Source organism: Eschrichtius robustus, chromosome 18 (assembly GCF_028021215.1).
Source record: "Eschrichtius robustus isolate mEscRob2 chromosome 18, mEscRob2.pri, whole genome shotgun sequence".
Classification (NCBI taxonomy): Eukaryota; Metazoa; Chordata; class Mammalia; order Artiodactyla; family Eschrichtiidae; genus Eschrichtius; species Eschrichtius robustus.
The window spans coordinates 66,880,258-66,894,650 of NC_090841.1; the positions used below are offsets into that span (position 1 = coordinate 66,880,258).

At 41.5% G+C, this 14,393-nt stretch overlaps 1 protein-coding gene across 8 annotated transcripts in view; it reads right to left on the minus strand.

Moving 5' to 3' along the window:
• The window catches only part of LOC137752137 (ATP-binding cassette sub-family C member 4), a 227,035-nt gene that overhangs the window by 60,181 nt on the left and 152,461 nt on the right, over window positions 1-14,393 (minus strand). For all 8 annotated transcript variants that reach the window (XM_068526866.1, XM_068526863.1, XM_068526870.1 and 5 more), the window contains one exon: window positions 8,730-8,809. In XM_068526866.1, coding sequence (XP_068382967.1) covers window positions 8,730-8,809 — 80 coding nt within the window. The remainder of the gene's footprint in view (window positions 1-8,729; window positions 8,810-14,393) is intronic.

Below are 14,393 nucleotides of genomic sequence, written 5' to 3' on the forward strand. Positions count from 1 at the left end.
ATCAGGGATCTTGAAGTTTCCGAAATTGTATGGAAATATTTAGTACTCAATGGTCTATTTAGAAAACAACTTTTTCTCCCCCTGTAAGTCTACATTTGAAAGTGTCCATTAAATTCTTCAGGATTACAAACCGAGAATCTTTGTGGCACACACTCATGTGGTGATATAGATGGACCTGGAAACTGTCTGTAACAATTACTTTATTGTAACATAATGCTGTTATTGGACTATTTTTCCTAATTAAAAATATATGTGTTATTTCAAAAATAACTAGCCATTATTTAGCACTTAACATGTAGTTAGAATTTTATTGACTTCATTATGTCTTCCCAACAAACTTTATGAAGTTGGTAATATTTTCTCTATTTTACAGAGAAGGAAAGTGTAGCTTTGTGGGAGAGAGGGAGAGAGCTAGGATTCAAGCTTGGAAAGGGAGACTGCGGGGCTCCCCACTTCAGCACTCCTTAAAGCTACTGACATCACAGACGATTATCCCTTAACATATAATCAGTATATAATACAATAGCACAATCACACCACTAAAACATCAAGTTTTTCCTAGAGAACAAAGAACACCGGAAAAAAACATTTTCAGGGCTCTTACATCCTCAGGTAGAATCACATTAAATATACCACATCAATTGGCTTTTTTTTAATGTTGACTTCCTTCTTGCTTTGGAGTGATGAACAGCTCCAATTTGGCCAATAACTATAATTCAACTGGACAGGCAACATATCTGGTAACTATAAGAGTCAAACTAATGGTGTACAAACTTGTAATTCCCCTGTTAGGATATGGGGATAATAATGCATTCACCTGAGGGGATGGACTGTCCTGCAGTGTGGAACCCCTATTAAGAATCCAGGGTTTTCATTAGAAACACAAGGCATTGCTACTTGGATGTCCCAAAGATAAACTTGGACAAGTCAGTGCCTCGTCCTGTCTTCCCTATGTTGGCAAAATCCTATCCTTCTGGTGGTCTCCTCTTCCTCTCTGTAGCCTTCTATCCAACACTCCAAACCAAATTCCTGTGCTTGAGACACAAGTTACCCTGTGATCTGTCCCACTGGGCCTCTCCATCTTTATCTCCTTCGATGACTGACCCCCAAGCTTCACAATCCAGCTATCTACAGTATGCTGGCCCCCGCCTACATCCTACACTCTCCTGGGCTCCCTGCCATTTCTGCATCCTCCATCTCTACATGAGGTTCAGGAATCAATGGGAAGCCATCCCCAGTCTCCCCAGGCAGCGTTACAGAAGATGCCCCCTTAACTGCTACAATCTGAATAGTTAGTCAACTCTAGAATAATACAAAATCTTAATGTTCTGGTATAATTTAACAGCACAAACAGGTATCATGTCAAGAGTTCCTCTTGTATAAATCACATCTGTAATGCATCATCTACAATTTCTAAAACACTTCTGAAACTCTCAGCACAGAATTCTCCTATATTTCTCCAATTCATCCCTCCCCCCCACTCATCTGTTGTCTCATCGACACCTTTTTTATTTAAGTGACGCCTTTATTAATTCCTTCCAAAGTATCCAACTTGCCAGACAAACAACTCTTCCATTTGGAATCCAGAGATTTACAGTTAAGATGACACAACAAGGGCAAGTAGCATGAACAAGTTTAGGAAGAGTCACAACGGATTTAGAAGAAACATAACGAGGTTGAGGACTGGAGCAGAGAGTGTAGGCACGCCGGAGGCAGACACCGGAAGCATATGTTACAGAGGAAATGGAGAGATGATGTGATGCAGGAGGAGGTGAAAATGAAGAAATGGATTAACCGAAAAAGAGCAGTTGCTGAATCTGCCGTCCCATCTAGAGGCAATCAGCCTCCTGTTACAGGGTCTCTTCTTTTCTGGAAGGGATGGACATTGTTTTATTGCAGAATAGAGTGGTCAAGAAAAGCTTCATTAATGTGGAAGAGAGACTTTTTCTGGTCCCTTAAAAACTGAAGCATTGAGAGGGTCCATTTGAGAATGGGCTAAAGATGTGCAAACGCAAACACACACACACACACACACACACACACACACACACACACACACACAGACAAACCAGTAGATCAACAGCCAGTCCATCAGGCATGTAAACTTTCTTTCCAGGAACTGCAGGGAGATTAGATTTAAGGACTAGGAAATTTCAATTTTACTCTCTAGGCCTGGGCTCCTTCATAACATAAATCACTGGCAAAGAAAGCGAAACAAATCTATTTAGCTGTGTGTTCCAAGATGGAACTGCACCGTGGGAAAAGGGTGTGAGTCCCGCTCCAGTGTCAGGGGTGCTCCACGGCCAGGCTCAGAGGATCCTGGAAGCCGATGACCCCTTCCCTTCAAGGGTCTCACCCTTTTATGATATATTAGTCTGCATCTCAGTGAAAAAGCAAACTTAACTTCTGAAATAAGCAATTATTTGGGCATTTGAAGCAAAAATGATAAAGGTATCTGATCTTAGAGGATCGTGGGCAGGTTAATCTATGCAACACAGTACTCATAAGGGAAAGACAGAAGAAACAAAGAAATAACACAAAGCAGGTGTTCTGTATAATTACAAAATATTAAATGAATTATCTGAGATTTCATTTTAGGGAACGAGAAAGAACTAGATGAGAAAAAGTATATGGAATAAATACTTTAGAATGAAAATAAAAATGGAAATGATCAAAGTATATTTCAAGGTTTATCAAATATACCCAAGGATGAGCAGAATCATCAAAAATGAGTTTGTGGGACTTCCCTGGTGGTCCAGTGGGTAAGACTCTGCGCTCCCAATGCAGGGGGCCTGGGTTCAATCCCTGGTCAGGGAACTAGATCCCGCATGCATGCCGCAACTAAGAGTTCACATGCCCCAGCTAAGAGCCTGCATGACGCAGCGAAGATCCCGCGAGCCACAACTAAGATCCGGAGCAGCCTAAATAAATAAATAAATAAATAAATTTTTTTAAAGAAATGAGTTTGAACGCACTTGGCACTACCTACATCCTTTAAAACAAACCAGAACTGAAAAACCCCCTTCAAGGCCCTTGCCAATACCACTCTCAGCTGGTGACAGACAGAAAAGACTGTTGCCCATTGGGACGAGGCTTCCAGCAGCCCCTCCTGCCCCACCATCCACAGAGGCCATTTCCTCTCACCTGGGATCAAAGGTCGCTTTCTAGAAGCCACGCCCACCTCCTGGACCAGGCTCCCTTACTATCTCCAGCCCCACACCCAGTTAGCCCTCCAGGACTTCCTCCAGGGCGCTGCCACAGTTAGGATTCCAAAGGCGGCAAGGGGTGAATCTCTGGGTGGCTCCCTCCCCTTGGGGGCCTGGAGGGGAGGATTCCTGCCGGACTCACCCCTGTACTTCAGGGCCTCAACGCTAATCCCTGTTTGTTGAGGGGAAGGAGGGACAGAGGAAAATATTACCCACCACACACCCCCAACCCCAAAACTAAACACCCAACCAGCAACTCCTCCGCAGACCCTACATTCCGGATGGGCCTCTCTCCTGTTTCAGTCAAACTCCTTCCAGGAGTAGCCTGCCTTCACTTCAGCTTCCTCCACGCCTCCTCCATTCTCAGCCCTTTGCAATGGGGCCTCCTCACATCTGAAACCTGCTCTTCTGGTCACCAGACGCCCTGATTCCAAATCAACCAACAACTTTCCAGGGACTTACCTTCTCCTTTGCATTGAACAGGCCTGTCCTTCCTAGGTTCCCCAACCTATTTCCTCCTCTCTTCCTTGCTGTTCATTGTGTGTCTCCTCTGCTTCCCATCTCTCTCTGCTTTCTCTCTGAATATAAAGGTTTCCATAAGGATCTTTGCTCCTGAAACGCTTCACTCTCGCTCTGGGCAATCTTATCCATTTTCACAGATTCAGCTTTTACCTGCTCAGTAAAGAATACACAGGTGCCATACTCATCCCAGGTCTCTCTTTCAAACACCAGACTCCTACTTCCAATTAAGTACAGGATGCTTCCACCTGGAGGTCCAAAAATGTCAAGGAAGATCTGGGTGTGGAAATCAGATTTGTTTCACACTAAAGCCTTATCCAGTCTCCTATCCAGTATACTCCTGTTGTAACTTACCACACAGCACAGTACTTGCTGACTTTCGATCTGTCTCTCCCAGGAGAGTGTGCCTCAAGGAAGACGGGAATTAGATTTCATTCAACTCCACATCCCCAAGCCCTGCATGGTGCCTAGCACACGCGACACACTCAAATGAACGCCTGTCCAATGAACAAAGACAAAGGCTTTACCTTTGTCATCCCCACATCCCTAGCACATAATAGAAGCCCGATAAAATACTGCTGCAAACAATCCAAAAATGAAGACATGTTGTAGGAAAGAGAAATATTGAACGAATTACAAATCCACACATCACAAATATGCAATGGAAATAATTCGTTTGAGAGAATCTTCAAGATTTTCCATTATATTTCCAGTTGCAAACACATTCACAAAACAATACAACTGCCCAGCAAATATTACAAATTTACTGTATTATTAAAACGATCATTAAGAATTAATTTAATCCTTAATAAAATTAAATTTTAAATTTAAATACTACTGAAACATAAATATTATGTATATATGGTACCATTATTAATTAAATCAATCACTGTTTTAAGAAAGTGAGAGGCTATATTTATGTTGCTGGTATTTACGCTGTGGCATTAGGAAGTCAAGTCATACACCTAAGAATGTGAATTTTAAGTGACCACGTTTTGTTTGTTTGTTTGTTTATGTTTATTCAAATACATTATGTTTTGAAGGCCAAAGTCCTATTCAAAGAATTCTCCCTCATTGATTTCTCACATACGAGGTTTATATGGCCTTTATACCTTGTATTTCAATCCCTATTTTCATAAAGATATTTAGTTTTCATGAGTGAAGAACCATGTTCGGGATTGACAGATGACTTGGTTTTTAAAATATTGTTAATACTCAAAGCTGTTATGATTTTTGAAAAAGCAAACAAACAAAATGTGTCTGAACAACACTTTCATAAGCCAGATGCGCACTGCCAGCCACTGGCTAACTTATCTGATAAGCCCAAGGCAACCCTGAGACAACCTGCCGACTGTTGTTATTTTGTATAAATTATTTATTTCCTATGATATGTTAAAAAAAATTTCCCTCATTTCTGGCCTACCCTTCCAAAATGCCTCGCCAGTCAAAAATTGGTCTCTCTTCATTCGCTCGTGTTCCATGCCTCTGTCAGCTCAGGTTCCCAAATCCCACACGTTAACCCCACTGTTCCTCTGGAATTCTCACTGGAATGTTGCACAATAGTAAATTACACTCATTTCAAAACGAGCCGTGTCACTGTTTCCCATCAGCATGGGTATGAATCACTAAGTGAAACCAAAAACAAAACAAAGAGCAAACAAAACCCCACAAATGTTCACACAAACACAAATCATTTGTTGAAGTCCAAGGGACAAAGTTAAGTAAATACCTTCCATGTGGCCAGCGAACTTGCTCACATTTTAAACAGAATTTTCTCATCTCAGTCACTCTGTTAGTGGAATAATAAAATCTGACTTCTGACTTCCTTCATGGGACTATACCCCCTCCCCCATCATGAGGGCTCTGTCTCAGCTCCCTTTCTTCAATCCATCAGCATCAGACTTAACTGGAGACACAATTATGTTCTAGGCCAATGGTCCATATTTCTGAACTCTTACTTACAAAACCAACAAAATTATCATTGTCTTACAGATAAAGTAATGAAACACGCATGCTATGGATTAAAAAGTTACCATGGATAAGTGTAATGACATTATTTCTGTATCTGTTTGATTTTAATTCTCCTGAAAAGTATTATCACATGCTTATCTTCAGTAAGAAACAAACATTAAACATGTCAGTGTTGGTTTTAATATTCTGAAAAGTGGAAAGATATCTAAGCTTTGAATGTTGATTTGCATTCTATTTGTTACTATAAATCCTGCCAAGTTCTTTCTGGCTCAAGAATAAGAGATGACATGTAGATCAGGCAGGACCACAAGATCAAACCAAGGTTAACTTCTTGATACGGAAATTCCCAACCCTTTCTAAAGTCAGCTGTTGGGTTTAGAAGGATTCATGTTCTGTGAACTTCCCTGAGCAGAGGAAGAGCTGCTAGTCATTAGGATTCTGACCCTAAGAATCAGATGAGAGACATTAAAACCCAGGGTCTCCTGATGTCAGCGGCCCGTTTTGCTAATGACATTAAAATCAAAGGCACACAAGAAATTTTCTATCTCAGTTCTGAAAGGGGATGACAAAACTCTTCAGAGAAGCTGATGGGCCAGACAAGAGACCTAAAAGTCGCTTCCATTTCAGATTGCTATGCACTTGAGAGGGTGTTATTGTTAACAAAGATAATATTCAGGATACCTTTTATCCTGACTTTTTAAATTAGAGGACTGAGTCCAAGTGGATAAAATTTCCTTAAAAAAGAATTAACTCCTTAAAAAAAAAAAAAAGATCCACCTCTTAAGCAAAGCCATAAGGTGAGTCAAGCTGATTGTCATTTTGACCTTCCTTTGCTTTAATTCGGGAGCCTATTTAGAAATGTAACGGGCAACCCTCTTCATTCGGTTCAGCTCAGCTAGCAGAGCTAATAGGCTTCTAATTAATTTCCAGAAGATTGCTGTTATAACTAACAGGTTTTAAACATTTGGTTGATTGGGGAAAATGAATTGAATATAATGTATTTGATTTGGAAAATTAGTTTTCATTCTATGTGCTTACCATAATAGTGTTTATTTTAAGTTTACATGATTCCATTAAGAGTCCCAGATCACCACTGGGTTCTTTTCGTCTTTACAGTGTCCTATCCAAATTCAAAAAAAGAGGAAAAAAAAATCAATTTGCATTTTGATTTTTGTTGGCCTTTCTTTGAGGGCAGGTTAACTTCATTTTTGTGGCTTTAATAAAAATCTTTGCTTGCTAATATAGCAAACAGGTCCAAATACTTCAAAATGATCCCAGTGATACCTCGTCAAAACCCCACTCATTGAATGCAAATCCTCTGGAGGAAGGCTTCTGCACACAAAGTAAGATGAACCGGTTACTGCATCGTTTATTAAGTTTCACCTGATTCCTCCCGACAACCATTTAAACAATGAATGTTGGGAAATGTCTCTCAAAGAATCAACAACAATGGCAGGGATCAGGGCTTTTATATTTAACTAATACTATCTTTTAAAGGAGAAAATATTTCTTCCTGAAGGGATTATGGGAGCCTTCTTAAAGACACCTGCAAACAAAACAAGTGACAATAGACCTTTATCATAATTGATAACTGAGTCATCCTTTATACAAAAACTCCTTTCTTGAAGACAATAATATTGAGATTTACTACTGCAATTAGATTCAAGAAATCAGCTAATTGGAACTACTGGTATTTACGTTTCACCAAGATTAAGTTAGATCCTTGTCCCTCGGGTTAAAAAGAACAGTAAAACTCTGCCTCTAAATCACAGCTTACTTCACATTGGTAAAACAGTGGAGGCCTCTGCCCATAGCCTACATTCATTGGCACATTTCTTTGTGACTAACAGGAATGGCTAGAATAATCTCAGGCCTATTACTGATATTTCTGACATAGCTAATTTTCCAAATTAAGTATCTGTGGCTTCTTTTATAAAAATGGCTCCAGGAGAGACCCTAAGTTTTGACTTAAAGAGCACTTGAGCATTGAAATAAAAAATGGGGGCATGGGGAGCATCAAGCCATAACCGCAGCATTTCTCCTTCCTGGTCTCAAAATGGGTTCATGTTAACTGGCACTTAGGGAAAGTGAAAAGGCTTCAAACTTAGGAAGTATCAATATTAGCAGCAGCAGCTGGGATTTTAGAAAATATACACCTTTTGATAAATGCTTTTGATGTCCAAAACACTTGGAAATGAAGAAGAAAGTCCCCTCAGCCTGAATCACTTAAAAGTAGACAGAATTAAACAACAGAAAAAAACAGCCCAAACACACAACAGTACTCAATGAGATTAGAGCTCAGATGACCTAACACCATTCTTTAGAAACTCCAAGTCCACAGACAAAACAAAGGCTGTGTAGAAGGTATTTCTGTGGGATTGAAGGTTTGTTTTTTTAAAGACACCTTAAGACAGAGCAATCAATGTGTTAAAAGAAAAGCTGTCTACAAAAACAAAAAAGACATCTTCTGAGATGACTTTGATCCCTTACTCAAATTATTGGCTTAAAGGTACTTGCTTTTAAAGGCTTTGTATCTTCCATAACTGCTCTCTATTGTCCTTGTTAAAGTATTATTTTCACATTATTACTAATCTTTTCTTTGTAAGTAACCACACCTGGCTTTATACAAAAAAAAAAAAAAACGGTGCAGTAAATATTTGTCCTTTGTGGTAATCCGATGCATAATTTAGTTAATCTAGGCTACCATGAGAGGTGATTGTTTCTCTGTTGTGAAATGTGCTCACAGTAAAGGGAATCCACGCCAGACACCTGAACGGCAGCAGGAGAACCACTTACCAAGCATGTTGCTGCTTCGAACCAACCTTGACTGTGTAGCCACTCCTACAGCAGGTGTCACTCATGTTAACTCAGCCTCCCGATCACAACCACACCTTTCTCTTACAAACGTGGCCTTTTACTTAATTAAGATAACACAGTCAGGCTGAAAGGCCCATCTCAGTCCCTGTGAAAAGGCCTTGAAAAACAGGCACTTTGCTTTGCACTGTGAGAACTCTGATATGACTGTTACGTTACCTGGATGAAATCAAGAAATGTCAGGGGCAGCAAGTCATCCATATGCCCAATGTCTTTGGAGAAACGATTCAAAATTCTTCCTGCAAGAACAGGATATGAGAAATTACTCATTTCCCCAGACAGGCCCTTTAAGAGAAACAATTCATGAACAAATCAAAACAATATTTTAAATGCATATGTATTTAATATATTATAGATTCATATGAAATAAGCCAATGTCAGTGGTAAAGAAAAAAAAATAGACGTTACCTAAAGAGATATTAAAATACCAATGGCAGTGAGTGGGCAGTTGAAATTTTTGGCCCTTATTTTTAAAGGTGGGGGGGAGAAGATCTTGTGGAAGTATCAGGAAGGGTTGGTGGATTTTAGAATGTTTCGTCCTTTTACATCCATCCTATTTAAGACTTCAAGTGCTAGAGGCGGTAAACAATTTAAAATTCATAAATTACTCCTAATTGTTACACTAACTTTGATTTATCAGCATTAATTTTGCTAAGTGATACTTTTAAAAAAAAGAAAACTAATTACAACCTCTCTGCAATTTTTTAATCCCCAGGATGGTGCAGAGCACCTTACATTTTGGGAAATTTGGGATTCTTCCAATTTCCAAGCTGTGCGATTACTACCAGGGCAATAAGTTGTTGTTTTCAGAGGCACACCAAGTGTGAAGAACACACGACTCATGCTTAAGCATCCAAGAAGACCAGAGGGATGGAAGCAAGAAAACAAATATTACTTGATGACTAAAAGATCATTTCTTATTGCTTTTATTTCCCTTCTCAAAATTCACCAAAACAGTATACTCTGAAGGTTGCAGGATTGGAAGATGAGAACTAATTTGTAATAAATATCTGGTCTGTTTAATGATTAAATTCAAAGGCACTGAAGTAACAACACACGCAGGCACGCACACAGCCTACTTTGGGGTAGCAACTCCTGAGAAATGTGTTTATCTAGGCCCCTGAATTTCTTTTGTAATGAAGGCTCCAGGAAGCCAGCCTGCAGGTGAGATGTGGGACCTCTAGGAGCTCTTCCTGACCTCTGTCAGAGGTGACTTCCTCCCGAGGCCCTTCACACCAAGCCCCAGCTGGACCCTGAATGAGCAGATGCTGGGCGCTGAGGTTCCGCTGCCGGGCTGGGCCGGCTGGGCCGCCCTCCACAGGGCGCCTGGCTCACCGGAAGCACAGGGTGCGCCCAGGCCGGGAGCTGCAGACATTGGAGGCTTTCGCCCTTGGCCAGGCCAGGCCAGGCCGTTACAGGCCGGGCCTCAATTCTCCTGTCTCAGGCTTAGGAAATACAGACTCCGGAAACTGACTTTTAGTGACACCTTTGGAGGACCAGGGACAAATTTTCGGAGCCTCTAGGAATGCCTGCTTTAGAAGGTGATTCTCAGGATTAAATGGGCTCGTGCAGGTAAAAGAAGCCAGTCACAATGCCCGGTGAGTTAACAGGTGCTCAACCACCAAGGTGAGATGATGACTATTCCCCCCAGGTTCTGCAGCATCATGTCACCTCGGAAAGTCTACCAGACACTGTAGGAAGGTCCACTTGTTAAAATGCACTTGCTGATTCAGGAGTGCTGGGGGGAGCTAGAGAGTCTGCATTTCTTCCCAGCTGTCAGGTGACCCCCTTTCTGCTATTTCCCAGATCACACTTCGAGGGGCAAGAAGATGGGAATCATTTAATCAATTCTGCTTTAGGAACATTAAAATCAGATGTGCAATTTCCCCACATATTCTTATGCATATTGTGGCCCATTTAGTTATTTTTTACCTTCTCAAAGCAGCAATGCCCAAATAAGGAATATACGCGTCAAAAAATGTTAAAGAGGGCTTCCCTGGTGGTGCAGTGGTTGAGAATCCGCCTGCCAATGCAGGGGACACGGGTTCGAGCCCTGGTCTGGGAAGATCCCACATGCCGCGGAGCAACTGGGCCCGTGAGCCACAACACTGAGCCTGCGCGTCTGGAGCCTGTGCTTCGCAACAAGAGAGGCCGCGATAGTGAGAGGCCCGCGCACCGCGATGAAGAGTGGCCCCCGCTTGCCGCAACTAGAGAAAGCCCTCACACAGAAACGAAGACTCAACACCGCCATAAATATATAAATAAATAAATAAATTTATTTAAAAAAAAATGTTAAAGACATAGTTTAAATTCTTGTGATTTCTTCAATGGAAAAATACAACTTTTTAACGTAGGCAGAATTTGGAAACAAGTACAATTTGTCTTAGAAAGTGTTAAAAGAGATATTGGCTACTCAGGGATGAACAGTATGTGTCAACCACCCCTTTACCATTCACCAGATGTGGGAGTCATAAGGTCTGAGAGACCAAGGGTTGGCAAAGAGTAAAATACAAGCAAAGCAAAAACAATGAGAAAAACCCATCTCCCCTCGTAGCAACTACAGAAACTGAACAGAAAGTCAAAGATCATCAAAAAAACTAAACTCTTATTCACCAATGAGCTAAGTATAGAAAATGTGAGATCAAAAAGTTCAATAGTTACTTCTTCTTATTCTTCTTTTTATTTATTTATTTATTTTTTTTGGCGGGGGTTGCTGCCTTGGGTCTTCATTGCTGTGCGCGGGCTTTCTCTAGTTGCGCTGAGCGGGGTCTACACTTCGTTGCGGTGCGTGGGCTTCTCTTTGCAGTGGCTTCTCTTCTTGCGGAGCACAAGCTCTAGGCGCGCGGGCTTCAGTACTTGCAGCACGCGGGCTCAGTAGTTGTGGCGCATGGGCTTAGTTGCTCCAGGGCATGTGGAATCTTCCCAAACCAGGGATCGAACCCATGTCTCCTGCATTGGCAGGTGGATTCTTAACCACTGCGCCACCAGGGAAGTCCTCAACAATTACTTCTTTGCACTAAGAAATATTAAGAGAACGAATGGTGTTTGCAGAATATTTCACCTGGCTCTGAAATAGACTGTTGTAACCAGAGGTGTGATTCCAAGTTCATGGCCTCATAGTACTAAACTTTTCTCAAAACTCTCCAAATGAAATCCTAATGATGAATTCGCTTCACACACATGCCATGACTCTTCACCCAAATGACACGTGGCCCCTGCTGGAGTATCTCCAGGGAGGTAGAGGGAAGGGCAGTTCACGTGAACATGGGGAACCCAATGCATTTTCAGACCGTTCTGTTAAACAGGGCTTTCTTACATTAAACCAAACCTTGCCTTCCTGGAACATCCAAGCTGTGCTGCTTATTCTGCCCTTATAACCACACAAAGTGAACCTAATTTCTCTTGATATGACAGCCTTTCAAATACTTGAATGAAGTGAATCATATCCTTTCCAGCAACTACTCCTTGGTGCCTCAATGATCCCTCATAAAGCTCGGTGTCCTATCTTGGTTTCTGCCTCTTGTCCAGACTCAGATGGACAGTCTCAGTTAATGCCTTGTGCCCAGTATTAAAATCAATACCCCAGGTACTGCTTGATTACCTTAGGGTAAAGTGGTATCACCACCTCTCCCATCTTGCATATCCAAGCACAGAGCCAACAATCACGATAAATTCTGGTGGCCAGGTCACATTTTAGATGTGGGTATAATGAATACCCACATCGCTCCCATCTGTACTACATAGGAAGATATTGGGGACCAACATGCAGTATGTATAAACAACTCTAAGAGTGTACCTCGTCTGACCCAGAAATTCCATTTCTAGGAACATATACCCAGGAGTTAACGAGTGCATCAAAGCTATTCAGTGTGGCACATTTGGCAAGTCAGAAGTAGAAAACAACCTGAACAAGCCTGAAACAAGTCTATAATGTATTATGTGCAATTTTAATTTTTTCTCTCCCCAGGGGAAGCCAACTCACTGACCGGCCACCTAGTCATTCCGATTTCCCCTCTCAAGCAATACAAGGCCAGGAGAGAAGCCCGGAAAGTGAACCAGCCTCGCCCTACCCAGCAAAGATCAGAGGCAAAGTGGCTTTGGGCGTGAGCCCTGTGACAATGGCCCCAGCTCCCATGAGGACCCCAGTTCCCAGCTTCAGTTACAGGAAACTCAGCATCGTTCCAGCTCCAGGAGATGCCCATTTCCTTTCCATCAAGGTCTCCTCATCTGAACTAACTTGTGTAGATTCTGCCCCTAGCAACCCAAAAGCCTAGACTAGAACAAGTGCCACATGTCCAACAAGAGACTTGCTTTCTAAAATTAGTTGGGGGAATTGTACAGTTAAATTTTCGAATTACTATTTACCCTTTTAAGTAACAAAACTAACCTTTTTTATTTTGAGCATTAATAGTTAAACTGTTTTTAAACATGGCAATAGCCTTTGGGGCTGCTTAAGGCTACTGAAGTTGCACTCCAACCTCCACCCAACTACTTTTTTAAAAAAATATTTTTATAATACTGTGCTTTCAGCTGATACATTGTGCTATTGCCCAGAGCTTGCCACCAACTTCCATTTTTCCTTTTAGAGCTGAGGACTGAGGAAACCCTACATCCAAGGAGAGCCAAAAAGAAGACTCCACACACTCTCAGCAAAGACATAAGTGATTCTCATGTTTAAAGGCATAGATTTTCTGACAGTTTGGTGAGGGACTGTTTCAGCGAGCTTCCAGATTCCACCTGGGGTCTGGGTACATTCTCAGAACATATCATAGTATAATCTATTTAGTGGCTTGACTACTTTTCATGTATATTAGTCTTGAGTTTACATCTAGATTACACACCCTTTGTAAACATGGACCACATTTCTCACACAATCTATAACAAAATGCAAAGTGCTGGGCAAGGCAGAAGGTGGGGTTTACTAATAAAACACCACAAAGGCACTGGCTTTCCAACCTTCTTTTTTAAAATAGGAACCCTTCTGTGCAGATACACTCTTACACAAAAACCTAAAACAAATCTACGTAATGAATTATTTCAAACGGGGCTCATCCTGAAGGGAGATATATAGTAAGACCTGGAACCCACTTAGTGACCATCTTGTACATGTCAATCGGGGGCACAGTTGGAAAGATTAATTCTGATCACTACGGAGTCCACCAGCACTCTAGTCGTGTTCGATGTATAAACACAGGGGTGAAAGTTCCAGGACCTTGAAGGCTCCTGTGCATCCAAGTGAAGTTTGATCACAAAGAGCCCAAGACACACAAAACAATGCTTCTAAGCTATAATCTGTATGAAAATCTCCAAGGCACCTGGATTAAAATGTAACTTCTCAAGAGCTCTGTCTGGGTGAGGTCTGAGATTCCTGATTTCTAAGAACTCCCAGGGTAATGCTGATGCTGGCTGGTCAAAGGACCACACTGTGAGTAACAAGGAACAACCTGAATGTTTCTGATGATGTTCTGTCTCAAGAACCTTTAATCGGGTTTTATCAACATGTACAATTATGTCCCCTGTATTTATTTATTTTGGCCGAGTGGCTCAGCAGGGATTGAACCCGGGCCCTGGGCAATGAAGTCGCAGAGCCCTAACTACTGGATTGACAGGGAATTCTCACGGCCCCTTGAAATTCCATTCTTTGCTTCCAGAAGCTAATAACCACTTGTCTCCATTTTAGTCACAGAAACTGAATTATAATATAGATATTATTAAGGCAGGAGTTTTTACCCGTTTCATTCACTGCTGTTACCCCAGTGCCTGGACCAATGCCTCACATACAGAGGGTGCTTGAGCATATTCTGTATGAATCTATACAACGAG